Consider the following 20,121-nt stretch of genomic DNA (forward strand, 5'->3'; position numbering starts at 1 on the left):
AAAAACTTTTCCCACGACGGAAAAAAAAAAAAAAAATTGAAACGACAACAAAAAAAAAAAAATTAAGAAAAAGGAAACAAAAAAAAAAAACAAAAAAAAAAGCAAAAAAAAACACCCCAAAACCTGACGGGTCCGAAAACGTGACTTAAAACCACAAAAAAAGTCCGTTTACAGCGCAGTTATTTAGATAAAATATAAATATTTATGCGTAATATAAAGTCAGTTCAAATAGACTTCAAATCACCTCTTAGTTTCAAAGCAAAAAAATAAAATAAAATAAAAAGTTTCTGAGGTTTATCTGATAGAAAAAAGGCTACTTTGAGACGGGTGAGGGGGGGTGGGGGGCGGGGGGCGCGGCCGGACCCCCCCCCTGCCCAGGTAGGTGAGTTGTTTTCAGTGCTCTGTGGGGCTGGGGGGGACACGCTGGGACCCCCTCCCCAAAAAAAGCCCCTCCGGCCGCAGAACCCCCAGAGCGAGTACCCGTAATATCCTGGCCGGGGGGGGTGGGGGGCGCCGAGGTTGGGGGGGGGGGGGGTCCTGACCCCTCTCCCTGGCCACCCCCCAACATGGGGTGACCCAGGGGGGGGACCCCTGCCCCAATTCGGGACCCCTCCCCACACCCCAGTGCAACCCCCCCGGTGGGGTCTGGGGGGGGGGGGGGCAACACCCGCCTGAGGCTTCAAGTCCATGGTGGGGGGGGAGGGGGGGCTGGACCCCCCCCCCGGGGCCTGCAGTAGCATCCCTGAGGGGTCTCAGTCGGGGGGTGGGGGGCGAGGGGGCGGCCAGGACCCCTCCCCAGCCCCCGCGGGGGGGAGGGAAGCGGGGTGTTGTGGGGGGGGGGTCCTCATGCCGGGGAGGGGGGGCCGGGCTCTTCCTGAGAAGTGGAGGCAGGGAAAAGGGGGTGCCGGGACCCCCCCACCCCTCAGCCCTCCCCAGTTTGGTCCCTGGAGCCGGGTGGGGAGGGGTCCGAGGGCGGAGTGGGGTGGGCGGGGGGGCTGCACCGGGGGTCCCCCTCCCCGTAAAGTGTCTGTGTGGGCGGGGGGGGGTCCCGGCTGGGGCGGGGGGGGGGCTAAGTCCACTTTACTGGCCGTTAATGCATGAGACGATGCACAGGAGTGCTCGGACATTCACTAAACTATTGCTATCATTAAATATTCCCAAGGTGGGGGTGGGTGGGTGGGATAGGGGGGGGGGGTTCCTCCCCTTTTTTTTTGGGGGGGGGGGGGTGGGAGAAAAAAAGGGGGGGGGGAGGGGTCTTTTTCTGCTCCTTAATTGGGAAAATGAAATTTGAAAGAAAGCAAGAAAAAAAAAAAAAAAAAACCACCTCTTTTTTTTTTTTTTTTTTTTCCCTTCTTTTTGGCTTACACAAAATTTTGTGAGTTTGTGGTGCTGGGGGGGGAAAAAAAAAAAAACCCAAAAAACCCAAAAAAAAAAAAAGGGGGATGTGGGGGGAGGGAACCGGGCAGGATTTTTGGGGAGGGGGGCTGTCCTGGCAGCGGGAAGGGGCCGCACAGAGCGAGGAGGGGGATTTGGGGAGGGGGGGGGGGCCCGTTCCCGCTGCCGGGTTTTTTTTTTTTGGGGTGTGGGGGGGTGTTTGGTGGGGGGCAAGACCCCCCCCCGTGTGGGATCAGCAGGCAGCGAGAGCAGCTCCAGAGGAGGCAGTTGGTGGGGAGACCCCCCCCCCCAGCCCCGGGGGGAGGGGGGGGCGGCAGCAGCCCCCCACTCACGGGTTCGGAGCGTGTTTTCCCTGATAAAATTCCTGCCAGCGGCTCTGGAAGAACCGGCGCATGGCGTGGCCGGCGCGGCCCACGGCCGAGTCGTCCTCGTTGAAGGTCTGGCAGTTGTCGAACACCAAAAGAGCGTCGGCAGCGAACTCCGCCGAGCTCGAGTACCTGAGGTGGCACGGACGGGGTGGGTGGGGGGCAGCGGGACCCCCACGGGACCCCCCACGGGACCCCCATCAGCACCAAAGGAACCCCGTCCTGGGAGGGAACCGATCCCCCATCCCTGCGAGGGATCCCACAGACCCCCCAAGGAACCCCGTCCTGGGAGGGGATGGGACCCCCGGGAAAGACCCCCCATTCCAAGGAGAGACCCCAACAGGAGGGATTCCCCTTCCCAACAGAAATCTCCATCCCAAGGATGAACCCCCAATCCCTGGGAGGGGCCCCACAAGACCCTCAATTGTTGGGAAGGGACCTCATCTCCTGGAGAGACCCCAAACCTGGGCGGGGATCCCTGTCAGCACAAAGGAAACCTCATCCCTGATGGCCTTTGAGGGACCCCCAATCCCTGGGAGGGACCCCCAACTCTAGAAGGGGCCCCCGCTCCAGAAGGGACGCCAGTGCCAGGTGGGGACCCCACCCCCAGAAGGTGCCCCAGCCCCAGGAGGGACCCCCAGCCCTAGAAAGAACCCCCAGCCCCAGGAGGAGACCCCAGCCCCAGGAGGGGACCCCAGCCCCAGAAGGGGACCCCAGCCCCAGAAGGGACCCCCAGCCCTAGAAAGAACCCCCAGCCCCAGAAGGGGTCCCCCAGCCCCAGGAGGGACCCAAGCCCCAGGAGAGGACCCCAGCCCCTGGCTAGACCCCCAGCCCCAGAAGGGACCCCAGCCCCAGGAGGGACCCCCATCCCTAGAAGGGACCCCCAGCCCCAGAAGGAACCCCCAGCCCCAGGAGGGACCCCAGCCCCACTCACCCGCCCCGCAGCAGCCTCGTGCGCATGGTGGCGAAGTCCATGGGGTTCTTGATGATCTTGCGGTAGCCGGGGACCAGCCGGGGGTTCACGGGCTCCAGGAAGGGCCAGGCGTCCTCGTGCGACTCCATCTCCATCAGGATGATCCTGGCAGCGGGGGGAGATCGGGGAGGGGGCTCAGGGACCAGCCGGACCCCGCGGCCGCAGCCCCCTCCCCACGCCCCCCACTCACTCGCAGAAGGTCAGGTCGCTGGGCTGGCCCCGCAGGGCCGAGCTCCTCCGCCGGGCTGGGGCCAGAGCCTCCCCCGGGTACCGGGGGGACACGGGCAGCCCCTCCCGGCGCCGTGGGGCCGCGCGGCGCCGCGGGCTCGGCTCCTCCTCGCCGGGGCTCCCCGCCACCGCACGGCCCCGTTTCCGCTTCTTGCCCCGCCGGGGAGAGACGGGGTCCCGGTACTGCCCTGCCTGTGGGGGGGGAAAAGGGGGGTCACACCCTGTGTCCCCTCAGAGCCTGTGTCACCACTCCCTGAGCCCCGAGGTGACCCCCGGGGGTCCTTCCCAGGGGTATCGGGGCTGCATCGGGGTCCCCTGGGGATGAGAGGCTCTTGTGGGGGTCAGGACCCCTCACAGCGATCTAACCGGGGTTTCTCCGAGGGGTGGGGGTCTCTCAGACACCATCAGGGTCTCTCCTGAGGACCAACTCCTGCCCCAGGGGTGGGAGAACCTCTGGGGTCAGCAGTGTTCCTCCTGGGCTGGGGGATCCCTCACACTGATATGGGGGTCTCAGGTCCCAGAGTCTCAGGAACCCTCCCATCAGGGTCCCCCCTGCAGATGAGAGTCTCTCCTGGGAAAGGAAAAGGGGGTCCCTCAGAGACCACCGGGGTCTCTCCCAAGAATGGGGGTCCCACGGGAACCACCAGGATCTCCCTCAGGAACCAGAGCTTTTTCTGGAGACCAGGACCTCTCCCGGGGACGGGGGGGCCCAGCAGGCTCTGGGATCCCTTCTGGATCACCCTGCTGGGGGTGTGGGGGCTGCCCCCCAACCTACCCGTGCCACGCAGACCGAGCAGAACCAGTCGCCCTCGGGCACCTCCGTCATGCGGGGCCGGTGGCAGTAGAGGTGGCAGCCGCGGTCGCAGCCGTCGCACAGCAGCAGGTGCTCGTCGTCGTCCCCTCGCCGGCAAACCAGACAGGTCTGGGGGGACACGGGGGGCTCAGAGCTGCCTTGGAACCCCCCCCTGGACCACCCCTCCGTCCCCCCCCAGCACGGGCTCTCACCACTCTGTTCACGGACTTCTCCCAGGCGATGGATTTCTCCAGCTGGAAGATGCACAGGGACACCTGGGCCGCGCTGCGGCAGCGCTCCAGCGTCTGCCGCCACGTCCGCACCCGCGGCGTGATCTCGTACGAGCTGCGGGGACAGCGGGGGGCTCAGCCCGCCATGGGGGTCCTGCCCCGACCCCCACACCCCAGCAGGGTGATCCCAGGAGGGATCCCAAACCCTGCCGGCCCCGCTCAACCCCCGAGAGGAGTCCTGGACCCCGATGACCCTCACGAGACCCCCGTCCCCAGGGCAGATCCCGTCCCTAGGCAGAGACCCCAAGGGCCTCTGAGGGAGCCCCACACCCCCGGGAGGGATCCTCATTCCCAGGAAAGTCTTTCATCCCCAAGAGGGACCACGCTGGGCTCTGAAAGACCCCACCCCCAGGACAAACCCCCACATTCCCAGGGAGGGTCCTGACCCCCAGAAGAGACTGTCATCCCCAAGAGGAACCCCAATGGCCCCCCATTCCTGTGCGGGACCCCTAGGAAAGACTCTCATCTCCAAAAAGAGACCCCCTGGACCTCTGAGGGACTCCCACATTCCTGGGAAGGATCCCTAACCCGGGAAGAACACCGGTGACCCACGAGGGACCCTCATCCCCAGGAAGGAATCCCATCCCTGGGAGATCCCCCGATGGCTTCTGACAGGACAGACCCTGCTGGCCCTCCCACATTCCCGGGGGGCTCCTGGCCCAGGGCAGGGCTCGGGGAGGGTGTGTGGGGCGCTCACATCTCGGTGGGGCCCAGGCTCGGCTCCTCGGGGCCGCTCAGCACCGCTTTCTCCACCACCACCTCGTGCAGAGGCCACAGCGGCTCCTTCAGGTAGCGGCGCTCCAGGTTCTGCTCCAGCGCCGCCAGCCGCAGCACCGCCAGGTCCAGGGGGTTGGTGAGCTCCCGGCGCAGCGGGAGCCCGTCCCGGTCCCGCCGGCTCCGCACCGTGATGTCCTCCAGGGGCTCCACTTTGTGCTCGCAGTACCGCAGGTCGTCCCGCGTCGAGTCCGGGCTGGGGCACGTCCAGCCCTGCGGGAGGGGCGGCAGGGTCAGCGTTGGGCAGGGGGTCAGGGCTGGGCAGGGGGTCAGCGTTGGGCAGGGGGTCAGCGTTGGGCAGGGGGTCAGGGTTGGGCAGGGGGTCAGCGTTGGGCAGGGGGTCAGGGTTGGGCAGGGGGTCAGCGTTGGGCAGGGGGTCAGAGCTGGGCAGAGGGTCAGGGTTGGGCAGGGGGTCAGCGTTGGGCAGGGGGTCAGTGTTGGGCAGGGGGTCAGCGTTGGGCAGGGGGGGTCAGGGCTGGGCAGGGGGTCAGCGTTGGGCAGGGGGTCAGCGTTGGTTGGGCAGGGGGTCAGGGCTGGGCAGAGGGTCAGCGTTGGGCAGGGGGTCAGCGTTGGGCAGGGGGTCAGGGCTGGGCAGGGGGTCAGTGTTGGGCAGGGGGTCAGCGTTGGTTGGGCAGGGGGTCAGCATTGGGCAGGGGGTCAGCGTTGGGCAGGGGGGGTCAGGGCTGGGCAGGGGGTCAGGGCTGGGCAGGGGGTCAGCGTTGGGCAGGGGGTCAGCGTTGGTTGGGTAGGGGGTCAGCGTTGGGCAGGGGGTCAGCGCTGGGCAGGGGGTCAGTGTTGGGCAGGGGGTCAGCGTTGGCCGGTTGGGCAGGGGCTCAGCCGACACCAGCATCACCTCCCCGGCACCCACCCGGATCTGCAGGTCGGCCATGAGGACGCGCTGCTCCAGCTCCTCCACCCACTGCAGGACCCCCAGGTCGGTCTCGTAGGCTCTGTCCGGCACTGACCACTGCGCCAGGGCTTCCTGAGACACCGCGGCAGCGGCCGACTCCGGGCGCGGGTGGAAGATGGGGTCTGGGGGGGAGAAAAGGGGGTCAGGGAGGGGGGACGGGCAGCAGAGCCCCACCCCAGGACAGTGGGTGAAGATGGGGTCTGGGGGGGCACAGGGGATGGACAGGCAGCAGCCCCCCACCCTGGGGTGTGGGTGGAGGGGGGGTCTGAGGGGCAGAGGGTGGGCTCGGGATGGGCACAGCAGTAGCCCCCCAACCTAGAGAGCAGCTGGGAGATGCAGCCTGGGGAACCAGAGGATGGGCTCGGGGGGCAACAGGGAGCAGCCCCCCGCCCCAGGGCACGGGTGCAAGGTGAGGTCTGGGGGGGTAAAGGGTGGGAGAGAACAGAGGAATCCCCAAGGATTTGGGCAGAAGATGGATCTGGGGGCTCACGGTGGGGGCAGGCGGGAGCAGCCCCCAATCCCAGCTGGAAGCTGGGTCTGGGGGCAGCAGGTGGGCTGTGGGGCAGACTCACCGGTGGTGTTGCGGAGGCAAACCTCACGCAGGAACTCCTTGTGCTTGGTGAGGTGCTTGTGCAGCGCCTTCTCCCGGATGCCGCGCGGGTGCAGCGCCCGCGCCACGGCCTCCAGCTCCTCGGGGTCCCGCAGCCACCACCAGCCGCTCTGCATCTCTGCAAGGGCAGCGCCACAGCTCAGCACCCACCGGCCACCGGCGCCGCCGCCACGGGGCTCCCGGCTCTCACCGCTGGGCACCGGCTGCTCCGTCAGCTGCGTCAGGTACTTCTGCTCCATCTGCTTGAAGAATTTGGTGGGGGGTCTCCCCCGGCGCTTGGGTTGTCCCGGCACGTCCTGGAGCTTTTCCAGGCTGCCCTGGCTGCGGGGGCAGGCGCCGTGGGCCCTGGGGCCGGCGTGCACCGGCGTGGAGGCGAGCAGGGGAGCCGTGGGGTCGTCTGCGGGGAGGCCGTTCAGCTGGAGGGACAGGGGGAATGTCAGAGAAAACTGACAGGAAATTATAAAATATTCTGCTTTAGAAGGGATCAACAAGGATTACCACTCCTGGGTCCTCAGCCCCCTGAATCCTGCACTCCCCCCAATCTTGCAGCCCCCAATCCTGCACTCCCCCCAGCCCTGCAGCCCCTCAATCCTGCACTCCCCCCAGTCCTGCAGCCCCTCAATCCCACAGCCCCCCAGCCCCTCAATCCCACAGCCCCCCAGCCCTGCAGCCCCTCAATCCCACAGCCCCCCAGCCCTGCAGCTCAACCCCACAGCCCCCAATCCTGCAGCTCCTCAACCCCACAGCCCCCAGTCCTGCAGCCTCCCCACCCCTGGAGCTGTTTCCCTTCTCACCAGCCTGTCAAGGGCAGCAGGACTGAGCCCCCACCACTCCTCCCTGGGTCAGACAGAGGGTCCCACCCCGCTCCCTGCAGCCACCCAGGGAGAATCCCCCTCCCCACACAACCCCCCGGGTCGGGGGGTGAGTGCTGGGCGCAGCCCCCCCACCCCGTACCTGCCGTGCCGGGCCCTTGGGGGGCTCCCCACGGCTCTGGCTGCGGGGGGCTGCGGGGGCTCGCGGCGAGGGCTCGGCCGAGGAGGTAGCGAGGGGGGCTCGGTCATCGCAGGGCGTGCGGGGCAGCAGGTTGAACCAGGGCCCCCGCTTCGCCACGGCCTCCGGGGCTCTCTCTTCCTCCTCCTCCTCCTCTTCCTCCTCCATGGGGTCCGAGGGGGCCTCGGGCGGCGGGAGCCCCGTGTCCCCCTTGCCGGGGCTGCTGGCCGGGGTGAGGACGGAGTCCTTGAGCAGGGACGACTGGGTCTGGCTCAGCCAGGACAGGAAGGCTGACTGGCTGAGGTCGTGCTGGCTCTGCCCCAGGGGCTCTGGCTCCTCCAGGACCCCGTTGACCGGGGCAGGGCAGGGTCCGCAGTGCTGGGCCAGCTCCTCTTTGCTCTTCCGGGGCCGCCCGCGGGCGCGCGAGGCCGAGGCCGGGCAGCTGGTCCGGCTGGCGACGGGCACGGCCGCCGGCTCCTCCTTCACCAGGGACGCGTGCGGGGACACCTTCTCCTCCGGGGGCTCCTGAGCCACCGGCTCAGCTGCTGTGGCAGGAGGAGGAGGAGCAGTGAGATCTGGGGGCCTCTCCCAGCTCTGACAAGCCCCCCCAAAAGCCCCTTCCCCGCTCACCCTCCGCGCCCTCCACGAAGATGCCGCCCAGGTGGGGCAGGACCCAGTAGCGCCGCCGGAACCGGTCCTGGCCCAGGGAGGCTGCACGCAGGGTCTGGGAGGAATGGAGCAGCTTCTTGCGGAAGAACATCTGCCTCTGTGGGGAGATCGGGGGGTGGGTGAGGGGGCTGCAGCCCCCCCGAGGGCCGAACACCAGCCCTGCAGCACCCGCTCACCTTGGCCAGCTTCTCGATCTGCCGCTCCAGCTCCGGGACGCTGGACGTGGACGTGTCCACCTGGGGAAGGGATGGATCGGTCAGGGAAGAGACCCCCGAGGTGGCACCCCCACCTCTGCCCCCCGGCGGAGCCCGCAGCACCCCACCTCCTCCTCCCGGCGTGATTTCCGCCCCCGGGTCTCCTCTTCCTCCTCCATCTCCAGCCCCGTGTCCTCGGTCAGGCGGGAGCTGCGCCGACGCCGCCCGTCCTCCAGCCCCGTGATCTCCGACTCGGGACGGCCCGTTCTCTTGGCCAGGGCGACCTTCAGCCTGCCGAGACACGGTTGGAGGTGCTGGGTCCCTGTCCCCCTGCCCACCCCACGAGTGCCAGGGCCGGGGGGGAAGGTGCCGAGGATGCAAGCGAAGCCCCTTCCCCACCAACCTGCGGAGTCGGCCCTCGATGATCCACTTGTTCTTCCTGTAGTTGGACATGTTCTCCAGGGTCTTGTCGATCTCGCTGCGGAACAGGGGACGGGGGAGGCTGCAGAGGGGCAGCTCCAGGACTGGAGCAGCATCCACACCCCAGCACCCAGAGCATTTCTGTGCCCCACACCCCAGCACCCAGAGCATTTCTGTGCCCCACACCCCAGCACCCCAGCACCCAGAGGATTTCCGTGCCCCACACCCCAGCACCCATAGGATTTCTGTGCCTCACACCCCAGCACCCAGAGCATTTCTGTGCCCCACACCCCAGCACCCAGAGCATTTCTGTGCCCCACATCCCAGCACCCAGAGCATTTCTGTGCCCCACACCCCAGCACCCAGAGGATTTCTGTGCCCCACATCTCAGCACCCCAGCACCCAGAGGATTTCTGTGCCCCACATCTCAGCACCCATAGGATTTCTGTGCCCCACATCCCAGCACCCAGAGCATTTCTGTGCCCCACATCCCAGCACCCCAGCACCCAGAGCATTTCTGTGCCCCACATCCCAGCACCCCAGCACCCAGAGCATTTCTGTGCCCAGCACCCAGAGGATTTCTGTGCCCCACACCCCAGCACCCAGAGGATTTCTGTGCCCCACACCCCAGCACCCAGAGCATTTCTGTGCCCCACCTGATGATGAGGGCGCTGCTGTTGAGCTCGTTGACCAGGAAGACGAGGATGGCGGCTTTGCGCTCGGGGGGCAGCGCCTGGAAGGGTTTGGTGCGCAGCCCCTCGCACAGCTCCGCGCCCGCCCCGTGCGCCGTCAGGAAGCAGCGCAGCACCTCCGACACCGTGTCGCGGTTCAGGCTGATCTCCGACACTTTCTCCCCCAGGATCTTCAGGGACTGGGAAGAGCAGAGGGAGAGGTTTGGGGAGTCCCCTCCTCGCCCCCATGGCGAGGTTTGCCAGGAGGGGGTTCCTGCCCAGAAGTGCTCTGGGTGCTCCCAACACAAGGACAGATGTGGGGACACCCCAAAAGCTGCTGGGGGTGAGGAAGGGACTGGCCACAAGGAAGGAGAGCAGGGAGGGAAGCACATCCCAAATCTAGGATTCCCTGTCCTGAGTTTTTCCCCAGCCAGGGGAGGAAAAAAAGGGGAAAAGGAAGTGAAAAGGGGAGAAAAAAAGAGAGGGAAGGGAAGGGAAGGGAAGGGAAGGGAAGGGAAGGGAAGGGAAGGGAAGGGAAGGGAAGGGAAGGGAAGGGAAGGGAAGGGAAGGGAAGGGAAGGGAAGGGAAGGGAAGGGAAGGGAAGGGAAGGGAAGGGAAGGGAAGGGAAGGGAAGGGAAGGGAAGGGAAGGGAAGGGAAGGGAAGGGAAGGGAAGGGAAGGGAAGGGAAGGGAAGGGAAGGGAAGGGAAGGGAAGGGAAGGGAAGGGAAGGGAAGGGAAGGGAAGGGAAGGGAAGGGAAAGCAGACGTAAAAAAATAAGGTGATGGGAAGAAAAAGGAAAGAAAAGAAAGGACAAAGGGGTGGAAAGAAAGGGAAAATGCAGGGAAGAAGAGAATGGGAAAAGGAAGGTAAAGGTAGAAAAAGAGGATTGGAAAAAAGGCAGAGAAAGAAGAAAGGGAAAAAGAGAAAAGAAAAAATAAGGTGGGGAAGAGGAGGGAAGAAAAGGGACGGGAAAATGGAAAAGGAGAAACGGAAAGAAGAAAAAGAAAAAGGTAAGAAAAGGGGGAGAAAAGAAAGGGGAAGGGGGAAAAATAAGGGAAGGGAAAAAAATAAGGGAAAGGGTGAAAATGGGTGAAAGGGAAGGGAAGGATTCATCTAACCTGGTGGAGGGGTCTCACCTGGCAGGAAGGGGGTCTCACCTGGCAGGGAAGGGGGTCTCACCTGGCTGAGAATGGGGTCTCACCTGGCAGGAAGGGGGTCTCACCGGGCAGGGAAGGGGGTCTCACCTGGCAGGAAGGGGGTCTCACCTGGCAGGAAGGGGGTCTCACCTGGCAGGAAGGGGGTCTCACCTGGCTGAGAATGGGGTCTCACCTGGCAGGGAAGGGGGTCTCAGCTGGCAGGGAAGGGGGTCTCACCTGGCAGGAAGGGGGTCTCAGCTGGCAGGGAAGGGGGTCTCACCTGGCAGGAAGGGGGTCTCACCTGGCAGTAGGGTGGCAGCCCGGGGTCGCAGAGCGCTGCCTGCAGCAGCCTCACCAGCAGGTCCTGCAGCTGCCCCGCGCCGGGGGCCACCCCCAGCAGCCCCTCCTGCAGCGCGCCCAGCGTGGGCACATCCCGAGCAGGCTCCAGCCCCAGCACCTTCCCGTAGCTCTGCAGGAACTCCACCACCGTCAGGCAGTCAGAGAAGGCGCGGCTGGGCAGGACGAGCCCCGGGATGCGGGAGAAGGCTGGAAGGGGCTGTGGATCAGGGAGAAAAGCAGGGAGAGGGTCAGGGCCGGCTGGTGGCTCCCCAGGGTGACCTTTCTGAGCCCCCCTCCGGCACAGCCCACCTGGTGGTCCCCCAGGCACATGTCCTCCGTGGGCTTCTTCATCTCCTCCAGGATGAGCTGCTGCCGCTGCCGCTCCTCCAGGCGCCGCTGGGCCAGCAGCCCCTTGTCCGCCTTCCGAGCCCCCTTGCCCTTCTTCTCCTTGGGCCGGGCCTTGTCCTTGCCCTTCTCTGGCTTCCCCTTCTTCTCCTTGGCCTGGGTCAGAGCCCGGGCGTGTGGGGAAATAAGGTCAGAGGGAAAATCCATCTTCATTTCTCATCTCCTCCCTCTCCCCGGCCTACCCGTGCCCACGGACTCACCTTGGATTTCTTCTTGACCTCCTTGGCCCTGGGGGCTTTGGCCTCCTGCTTCTGCTTGTTCTTGGCCTGAGGGGAGGACAAGAGCAGCTCAGGGCCCCCCTGCGCCAGGGAAACCCCCACCCAAACCCGAGCAGCCCCCGAGTCCCACCTTCCGCCTCATTTTCTTCTTGATCTTGCTCATTTTCAACTTGTCCTCCTCGCTGAGCACCTCTGGGGGGGACACAGAGGGAGAGCAAACATGAGCCAGGCGCTGGATCCCACCGGGGCCAGGCTGAGGGGCCTCCCCAGCTCCCCCACAGCGGGGCTGCCAGGGGGTACCTTGTGCTTCCAGCCTCTTCAGCAGCCTCGCGTCCGTCTTGCTCAGCAAATCCACCATCCTGACCTTGGGAGGGCGGCCCCGGCCCCGCTTGGTGGCCGGGGGCTCCTTGGGTTTGGCCTTCTCGGCGTTGCGGGGCCGGCCGCGCTTGCCCGTGATGGCCTGGATGCGCCCGGGGATCTCCTCGGGGCTCAGCTTCACCCACTGCACGCCCTGTGGGGCACGACTTGGGGTCACCCCCCGGCCCAGCGCGGGGCTGGGGGGCACGGGGGGGGCTCAGCCGCCCCCAGACCCACCTCCGGCGTGTCCCGCTCCTCGTAGAAGTCTCCCACGGGCATGCGGGGGCTGAAGCTGAAGTGCTCCCGCCGGACATCCTGCACCATGTTCCTGCTCAGGTACTGCGCACACGGAGGAGGAGGAGGAGGAGGAAGGCTGTGAGCGAGGCCCAGCGCTCCGGGTTCCATCAGCTGCAATCCTGGCCTTTGGGGGGCTGCGGAGGAGCAGAACCTCCCCCCTCGGCTCAGCCGCCGCCCCGCCGTGCCCCGGGGCCGTACCTTGATCACCTCCGGGAACTGCTTCATCCTCTTCCCGCAGGGGCCGTAGTACCAGGTCTCGCCCTGCCAGCGATGGTTCCCCTTCTTGATCCGAACCTCCCGCCTCCACCTGGGCACGGCAGCGTCAGCCCGGGGCCGTGGGGCAGGATGGGGAGGGGGCGGGATGGGGAGGGGGCGGGACGGGGCGGGGACGGCCCCAAGGGGACAGGATCGGGGACAGGAGGGGATGGCGGCGGGGACAGAGCGGTGGGAGGGGATGGGGACAGGATGGGGTGAGGATGGGGATGGGGTGAGGATGGGGTGAGGATGGGGATGGGGATGGGGATGGGGATGAGATGGGATGGGGATGGGATGGGGATGGGATGGGGTGAGGATGGGGATGGGGATGGGGACAGGGAATGGGGACAGGGAATGGGGATGGGGTGAGGATGGGGTGAGGATGGGGATGGGGATGGGGATGGGGACAGGATGGGATGGGGATGGGGATGGGGATGGGGATGGGGATGGGGAGGGGACAGGACGGGGACAGTTTCAGGAGCAGGACAGTGGGAAGGGCTCGGTGTTTTCGAGGCAGGATGGGGAGGGGGCGGTGGGAGGAGGGGGCCGGTGGAAGGGACGAGGCTCGGGGGCAGCACGGGCGGAGGGAACACCCCACGTACCCGTGCTGCAGCGGGAAGCGCACCTCCTCCTGCGTGGCGATGCGCCGGCGAGGGACATCACCTGCGGGGAGGGGACAGAGGGGACGCTGGGCTGGCGGGCGGGGGGCGCCGGGGGGCTCAGCCCGGCGGGGGAAGGTGGGCCCATACCTGCCCCCGAGGCACTCAGCGGGGCGGTCTCCTCGCTCTCTCCTTCTGGCGCGGCCGAAGTCTCCGGGCAGCTGTCGGCAGCCTCCTCCTCCTCCTCCTCCTCTTCCTCCTCCTCCTCCTCGTCCTCCGCGGACGGGGCCGGAGACTCGGGCTCCAGCGGAGGGTCGAGCTCCAGGGACCCCGACTCCCGCAGCCCCGCGTGGTCGCCGCTGCTCGGCTCGGCGTTGTCGCCTGAGGAGCCAAGGTCAGGGACGTCACCGGACACGTCACCGGGGCTTCGCGTCCCCTCCCTGCGCTGCCCGGGGGCGCCGGTGCCGCCACCGAGACCCCGCGGGGCTCCCGCCTTCCTTCCCCGGCCCACGGCGGGGTGACCCCCCCACCCCACCCCCGGTGCGGGGGCCACCGGCCCGGCCCGGGGCCGCACGTACCGGGCAGGGCGGGCGGCGAGCCGGGGCCACCGAGCAGCGGGGCGGGCGAGGGGCTGGCGGGCAGCAGGCTGAAGGGGCCGGCGTGCAGTGGGGGGCTGGCGGCCAGGTCGGGGGGCTCCTCCAGGGAGGACTTGTCGCTCACCAGCTGCGAGTCGTCCATCGCGTACAGGTCACCGGTGCCGGGGTCTGGGGGGGAGCGGCGGGGGTGAGCAGCAGGGTTGGGGGCACACGGACCCACATCTCCGGTGCTGGGGAGGGGGGGGGGCGCGGGTGTGGAGTGGCCGAAAAGGCTCCGGCAGCAGAGGGGTTAAAAGGGGTTTGGGGTCCCCCCCCTTCCCCAGCCCCGCCTCCTCCTCTGGGAAGCCCAAAATGGCCGAGGCGATGCTCAGCGGCGCGGAAGTTCAGGCGCTGAGTAAGCGCCTCGTCACGGAGCTGGGAAGGCCGGGAAGGAAGGCAGGGAAGGCAGGGAAGGCAGGCGGGGAAGGCCGGCGGAGCGGCGGGGACGCGGGCCCGGCCCTGCCCCCGGAGGAGCCCGCGGCCATCGCCGCCTCCATCGCCGCATCCCCGCACGGGGATGGAGAAACGCTGCTGCCGCCGCTGCCCGGGCACCGGGGAGCGCTTGTGCCCCCCGACACCCCCTCCCCGGCACCCCCCTACCTCTGGCCAGCGACTCGAAGGGCTCCAGGGGGTCCTCGCTGAGGATGTGGGTGTCCTCCAGCCGCGGGGCGATGGGCGACGCGTCCCCGAGGCACCCGCTGTCCCTGGGTGCCAGCACGGGACCCTCCGGCCCCAGCGACCCCGCGCCAGCCGCGCCAGCCCCGTTGTAGCTGCAGATCTTCAGCTCTGAAGGGAACAACGGACCGAAAACAGACGGTGAGGTGTGATGGTGACGGAGCCGGGGGATCCCCGCTGCCATTCCCCGCTCGGGGACACCCAGCCCTCCATGGCACCGGCGCTGACACCCCGGGCCGTGCCCAGCCCGGCTGTACGAGATCCCAACGCCTTTTCCAAGCTGTGACCGGCCAAACCCCGTCCAGGACAGACGGGTCAGAGCAGCTGGGATTCCCCAAGGAACGTGATGCCCAACAGGATCCAGCACCCACCCGCCGGGGCCCCAGCGCCGCATCCCAGAGCTCTGCCAGCCCTCCCGGGCTCCTACCTGGCTGTGCCTCCTCCAGCTCCTGGCTGCCCACCAGCCCACCCCCGTTCTCCGCGATGGTGGTGGTGGTGGTGGTGGTGGGCATCTCTTTGGCTGCGCCGTCAGCGTCTCCCTGGCCGGGGTCCGGCTCGTCCGGAGCCAGCGGGAAGGGCTGCGCGTCCGAGCTCAGGATGGGCGAGGACTGACCCGCCGCGTAGAAGCCGTCGGGCCCGTTCTGCATCAGCTCGAAGCTCTGGTCGTGGAAGGAGTCGTAGAGCTCCTGCGAGTCGAAGTTCAGCCCCATGGGCCCGGCGGTGCCGTTGCCCCAGAACTCCTGCCCGGCCGCCCGCAGGTTGGTGCCGTGCCCCGGTGACGCCGGCCGGGACCCTCCGGCCACGCCGTTGAGGGGGAACTGTCCGAGGGCGGGCGGACCCCCGTCCTTGAGGCCGCCGGCGGGCGCGTAGGGCGCGTAGTCCCACAGGCAGTCGTAGGCGCGGAGGGGCTGAGCCCCGGCGGGCGCGGAGCCGGGCGAGAACGTCCCTGAAGTACCGGGGTGTGATACAGTAGAGAAGCCATTGACATTCATGCCCCCGTTCAGACCTGCGAGGGAGCAGAGGGACGGCGAGGTCAGCGCCGCGGGGTTTGAGGATGGATCAATGACCGGGCTGGCAGCTGCCGAAGCCCTGCTCGTGCCCCCCTCCCGTGCCTGGGTAGAAGCAGGAGGGGTGGGGGAATCACACAGCCCCCGTTTGCCAAACCGGCTCCGCCACGGGCTCCGCCGGCACCGGGCCGAGCGCCGCAGGACGCCGGGGATTAGGCAGCGCTTGGCAGGGCCGTGCTGGATCAGCTGACTGGACAAATCCACGCGTGGCCCCTGTGCCGGCGCGGCCGCTTTTCTAGGCCAAGGCGGTGGCAGAGACACGCAGACCCCAGACCCCGCGCTGGAGCTGCCGCCCGCCACGGCCCCTCCATCCCTGCGGGCCCTTCATCCCTGCGGGCCCTTCATCCCTGCAGCCCTCCCATCCCTGTGTCCTCTCCCATCCCTGTGTCCCATCCCTGTGTCCTCCCCCATCCCTGTGTCCTCTCCCATCCCTGCAGCCCTCCCATCCCTGGGTCCCCTCCGGCCCCATGGCCACCCTGTCCCTGCGGCCTCACCATCCCTGTCCCCGTGGGGTCACTTACTTTTCCCTTGTGGGGGGAAGCTGAGCGGGGAGCTGTGGGTGAAGGGGGAGTCCCCTGAGGCAGGCGTGGGTTTCGGTCCTGAGGCAGCGGGTGCAGAGGAAAGGCCAGTGAAGTTAAAATGGTTGTTTGTTTCCATTTCTGCACGGGGGAGAAGATGCAGCGGGGTCAGTCACTGCCATGGCTGGGGCGGTGACCCAGCCACCACTGACCCTCCGTTCCCTCTCCCTGCGGGGCCCAGCCCGGGGCTCGGGGGCTGCCGAGGGTGAGGAGTGACAGTGAAGCCCCCCCAGGACGGAGATGCCACCTGTGCTGCGCTCTGGCGCAGGCCCAGCCACCCCAGCTGCACGAGTTGCCACCTGTGGGAGCACAGCCTGTCACCAGCGTCCCCAGGGACGGCCACTGCCAAGGTGTGACCACCATGTGCCACCGTCCTGGGGTGAGACCGTGGGGGCTCCCAGCCAAGGACCCACAGAGACACCCCCAAATCAGCTCTGTGAGCCCATGAGGACCCAGCAGAACCCGACCCTCCTGGCACAGGAATGACCCTGTGGTGACAGACAGTGCTGCTGCCATCCCCCCAAGGTGGAGGGGACCCCACACCGCATCCCCCAGGCACAGCTCCAGGGTTTGAGGCCAGAGCAGTGCTGGGAACAACCACAAGCTGAAACCCCAGCCCTGGCTCAGGCAGGAGCCTGGTGACCGTCATCCCCCAGGAACCCCAAACGCTCCCTCAAAGCCGAGGCCACACGGAGGGATCCTGGTGGGACACGGGGGAGCTGAGGCCCTGCAAGCCCAGCAGATGAGGTGGGAGCCCCAGTTCCCCACCCCCAGTGCTGGTGGGGACCCACAGGGACACCCCCCGGAGCTGCCACCGTCGGCAACTCCTGGTTGTGCCACACTTGCCAAACCCACTGCTGGCCGAGGTGGCACCGAGCTCTCCGGAAGGGCCAAGGCTGCCGCACTCGGCACGGCCCGTGTCGAAACCCGGATTTCATCACACCCTCAGCAGCCTCAGCTGGTGCCCTGGCAGGGGCCGGAGGGGCCACCGAGCCTGGCCAGGGCCACCGGTGATTCATCCACCGGAGAAACCCGTATGGGCGGTGACGCGGCTGCCACACGCGCGTGGCTCCCGGACATCCCAGGATGGACCCACGGCCGCCTCCCCCGAGCCGTGAAGCCGCCTCTGCCCCGACCCAGCTGGGACCCCCGGGCTGGGGACACCGGCAGCGGCGGGGCTGGATAAGGAAAAGCCTTTCCGGTCCCACCCGTGTGTGATGCGCCGGCCAGGAACGCGCTGCCGGCTTTGGAGGTCACAGGAGGCGGCCAAGGGACGCGCCAGAAGCGGGCAGGTGGCGACTGCAGGTCGCAGAATGGACCGGGATGGTTTGGGTGCGTGCCAGGGTGGGCAGGGGGCCGGGAGAAAATAAAAGCCAGCAAGGTGGGAATGTCAGCCTTGCTCCAGGGACACCCCAGGCCCTGCAGAGGCCAGAGCCGCCCTTGGCATCGCTGGGAGCTCGGGCAGTGCCAGGTGCATTGTGGACACGGGCCACCCACGGGCACCCACGGGCACCCACGGGCACCCATCACCTCCCACCCGCCCCGGGGCTCCGCTCCCCCCGCCCGGAGCCACCGAGTGCGGAGCTGAAACTGGGCCACGGCACGAAACCGGAGCCGGGCGAGGTGAGGAGGGCGAGGGGCAGGAGCCTGGGGATGGCGGCCCTGCGGGGACCTCGGGGACGGGGGTGACACGGCGGGCACTGAGCCCGGCTCCTGTCACACCGGGCACGGACAGCGACTGTCCCGGGTGTCAGACGGCACCCACCGGTCCCCGGGACCCCCGCGGGGCCAGGACTGTCCCCGGGAGCTGAGCTGGGGGGGGACACAGCTCCAGGCTGGGGGGCGGGGGGGAACTGTCGGTGCCGTGGAGCCGCTGCCGTTCCCCGGGCAAAGATCTCGGCCCCCCCGCCCGGTTCTGCGGCCCTCCCGGCCCGGTGGCACCGGGAGGCCCCGGGAGCGTGACGCGACCTGATTAAAAAGGACGTTTCAAAAACAACGAGACGCAACAACCGGCTGCCATTTCCCGGCCACTTCCTGCGGGGACGGACACACGGGGGGACACGGGACCGGCCCCCCCCCCGGCCCCGCAGCGCCGCACCCGGCGGGGACCCCCCGCTCCCTGCGGCAACGACACCCCCACCCCCCTCTCGCAGCCCCCCGCCGGCTCTCCGGGGAGGGGGGGCTCGGTGTCCGCGCCCCCCCCGCCGCAGCAGGGTGGTCCCGGTCCCGGAGAGCGCGGGGGGTTGGGGGGGGGCACGGACGGGCGGTGCTGGAGGGGAGGGGGCTCACCCCGAGCTCCGGGACGGGGCTGCGGGGGAACCGCACCGGCCACCGGGGCTCGGGCTCCCTGCGGATCTGGGCCCGTGACCGCTGCACCGGGAGGGGAGCGGGGGGGGGGGGGTGTCACCGGGAGCCGGTAACGGAGGGGGGGGGGGGTCACGTCACAGAACCGGGATGCGCAGGGGGAAGCGGGGAAGAGGACGGCGTCTCACCGAGGTCAGGAGAGGGGAGCGCGGTGCCGCGGCCGCTGGGCCCAAACCGCCGCAACCGACCCTCCCACGCCGCCGCCCCCCTCGCCCGGGCCGTTAACGGCCCGTTACCGCCCGCCCCCCCCTCCTCCGCCGCGACCCCGCACCTGGCAGGCGGCGGCGAGGGCCCCGCTCAGGCGGTGCGGGGCGGGGGGCGGCTCGGCATGGCGCGGCCCCTCCGCCGCACCGGGCCGGGCCGGGGCCCCTCCGATCCGCTCCGGTACCGGGGCCGGGCCGCGGAGCCGAACCCGCGGCCGCGGCAGGAAGCGCCTCGCGCCGCCGGGCGGTCCCGGGACCGCCCCCGTCCCGTCCCGTCCTCCCCCCCCCTCCCCCCGCACGTCACGGCGGCCGCAGTGGCGTCACCGGGAGCGGCGCCGCCGTGGCGTCACCGGGGGCGGGCGCGCGCCCACGTGGGAGGGGGATCCCCGCCCCCGGCGGGGTCAGGGCGGGGGGAATCCCCACGCGGGGACGCCCCCCCACCCCTGGCTCCGGGACCCCCGGGTCCCCCCGGGGCTCTCCCACCCCTTACCGGCATTCCCCGGGAACGTCCCCCCCCCCCGTTTCTCCCCCCCCCACCCCGCGCTCTCTCGTTCGTTCTCCCCTCGCTCCCCGCAGCCTCGGCTCGACCCCCGAGAACGGCGGCGCACCGGGACCGGGACCCCGCCGGACACCGGTGCTCCCCGGTTCTGCCGGGGGGACACCGGCCCCCCCCAGCTCCCCCCGGCCCCCGGGATCCCCGGTGACGTCACGCGGCACCGGCCGGGCCGCGCTGCGCAGGGCCCGGGGGCGACACCGGCTCCGGGGGCGGCGGGGACAGAACGGGGTCCCGGTACGGGGGGGCTGCCCCGGTGCGGCCGCAATGGAGGGGAGGGGGGCTGCCCCTTCCCGGTGCGGGGCAGCGGAGCCCGGTGCGGGGCAGCGGAGCCGGGTGCGGGGGTTCCCCGCCTGGTGGAGGCTCCCGGGGGCTTGGGGAGGTCCCGGTACAGAGCCGGGGGTCCCGGTGCAGCTGGCCCGATCTCAGGGGGTCCCGGTACAGATCCGGGGGTCCCTGTACAGCCATCCCAACCCCGTCGGGGGTCCCGGTGGGTCCCGGTATCCCCGTCCGCGGGTCCCGTCCTGCGCGGTGCGTACCTGGGGGGGCGGCGGGGGCGGCCCGCACCAGCCCCGGTGCCCGCCCGGCCCGGTGCGCTGCGGTGCCGGTGGCGGAGCCGGGCGGGGCGCAGGTGCTCCCGGCCCCGCGTGATGTCAGCGACCGCCGCCGCCCCCTCCGCCACCGGGGCCGCGCCGCCATTTAAAGGGACCGCCGCCCTCCGTGGGGTGGGGGGGGATGGCGGGGGACACCCCCCCAACCGGGGCCGCACCGCGGGACCCCCGGCGGCCACCCCCGCGGGGACACCCCCGGGACCCCGCTCCTCCGTGGGGCTGAGCACAGCCCGGCACCGGGGGGTTACCGGCGGAGCAGGGGAGGGGGTCGGGAGTTGGGGGTGGTCCCGGTGCCCTCGGGGGGATCCAGCCCCGCGCTGGGCGAGGTCGGGGCGGAGCGGCCCCCCGGGACCCCGGGGACAAAGTGGCAGCTGCCGGGGCCGGGCCGGGGCGACTCTTTGTGCTGCGAAATGGTGGAGCTGGAACTGCGCGGGGGGGGCGGGGAGAACGACAGGGACCGGGACAGACAGACGGACACCGGGCTGGGCAGACACACGACCGGCATCTGTCACCCCGGGCTGTCCCTGCAGACCAAGGGCGACGCTGC

General features: G+C 68.9%; 1 protein-coding gene across 5 annotated transcripts; it reads right to left on the bottom strand.

Moving 5' to 3' along the window:
* Positions 1-1,207: 1,207 nt before the first annotated feature.
* Positions 1,208-19,599, bottom strand: BAZ2A (bromodomain adjacent to zinc finger domain 2A). Of its 5 annotated transcripts, none has more exons than XM_086870185.1 (29): positions 19,503-19,599; positions 15,787-15,924; positions 14,626-15,204; positions 14,124-14,309; positions 13,467-13,652; positions 13,039-13,269; positions 12,892-12,952; positions 12,233-12,341; positions 11,975-12,076; positions 11,681-11,891; positions 11,511-11,572; positions 11,363-11,428; positions 11,067-11,258; positions 10,720-10,974; positions 9,268-9,482; positions 8,595-8,669; positions 8,320-8,482; positions 8,174-8,233; positions 7,959-8,094; positions 7,293-7,873; positions 6,529-6,754; positions 6,301-6,456; positions 5,687-5,850; positions 4,742-5,031; positions 3,967-4,099; positions 3,737-3,883; positions 2,924-3,153; positions 2,695-2,838; positions 1,208-1,892 (listed from the first exon to the last, which is right to left on the bottom strand). In XM_086870185.1, the coding sequence occupies exons 2-29, from the start codon at positions 15,920-15,922 to the stop codon at positions 1,724-1,726; spliced, it is 5,265 nt and encodes a 1,754-aa protein (XP_086726311.1). In that variant the 5' UTR covers positions 15,923-15,924; positions 19,503-19,599; the 3' UTR covers positions 1,208-1,723. The 5 variants fall into 5 exon arrangements, with proteins under 5 accessions (XP_086726311.1, XP_086726312.1, XP_086726313.1 ...); XM_086870186.1 differs by lacking the exon at positions 19,503-19,599 and adding an exon at positions 18,479-18,637; XM_086870187.1 differs by lacking the exon at positions 19,503-19,599 and adding an exon at positions 18,336-18,387.
* Positions 19,600-20,121: the final 522 nt, after the last annotated feature.

This window comes from Cyanistes caeruleus, chromosome 32, assembly GCF_971803275.1.
Source record: "Cyanistes caeruleus chromosome 32, bCyaCae1.hap1.1, whole genome shotgun sequence".
In the NCBI taxonomy this organism is placed as follows: domain Eukaryota; kingdom Metazoa; phylum Chordata; class Aves; order Passeriformes; family Paridae; genus Cyanistes; species Cyanistes caeruleus.

Coding starts and splice junctions, on each gene's coding strand:
- BAZ2A (XM_086870185.1), bottom strand. CDS start 15,922: ATGGAAACAAACAACCATTTTAACTTCACTGGCCTTTCCTCTGCACCC. Junction 11,259..11,362: donor AGGTCAAGAAGAAATCCAAG/GTGAGTCCGTGG, acceptor GCTCTGACCCAG/GCCAAGGAGAAGAAGGGGAA. Junction 10,975..11,066: donor TGTGCCTGGGGGACCACCAG/GTGGGCTGTGCC, acceptor CCTGATCCACAG/CCCCTTCCAGCCTTCTCCCG.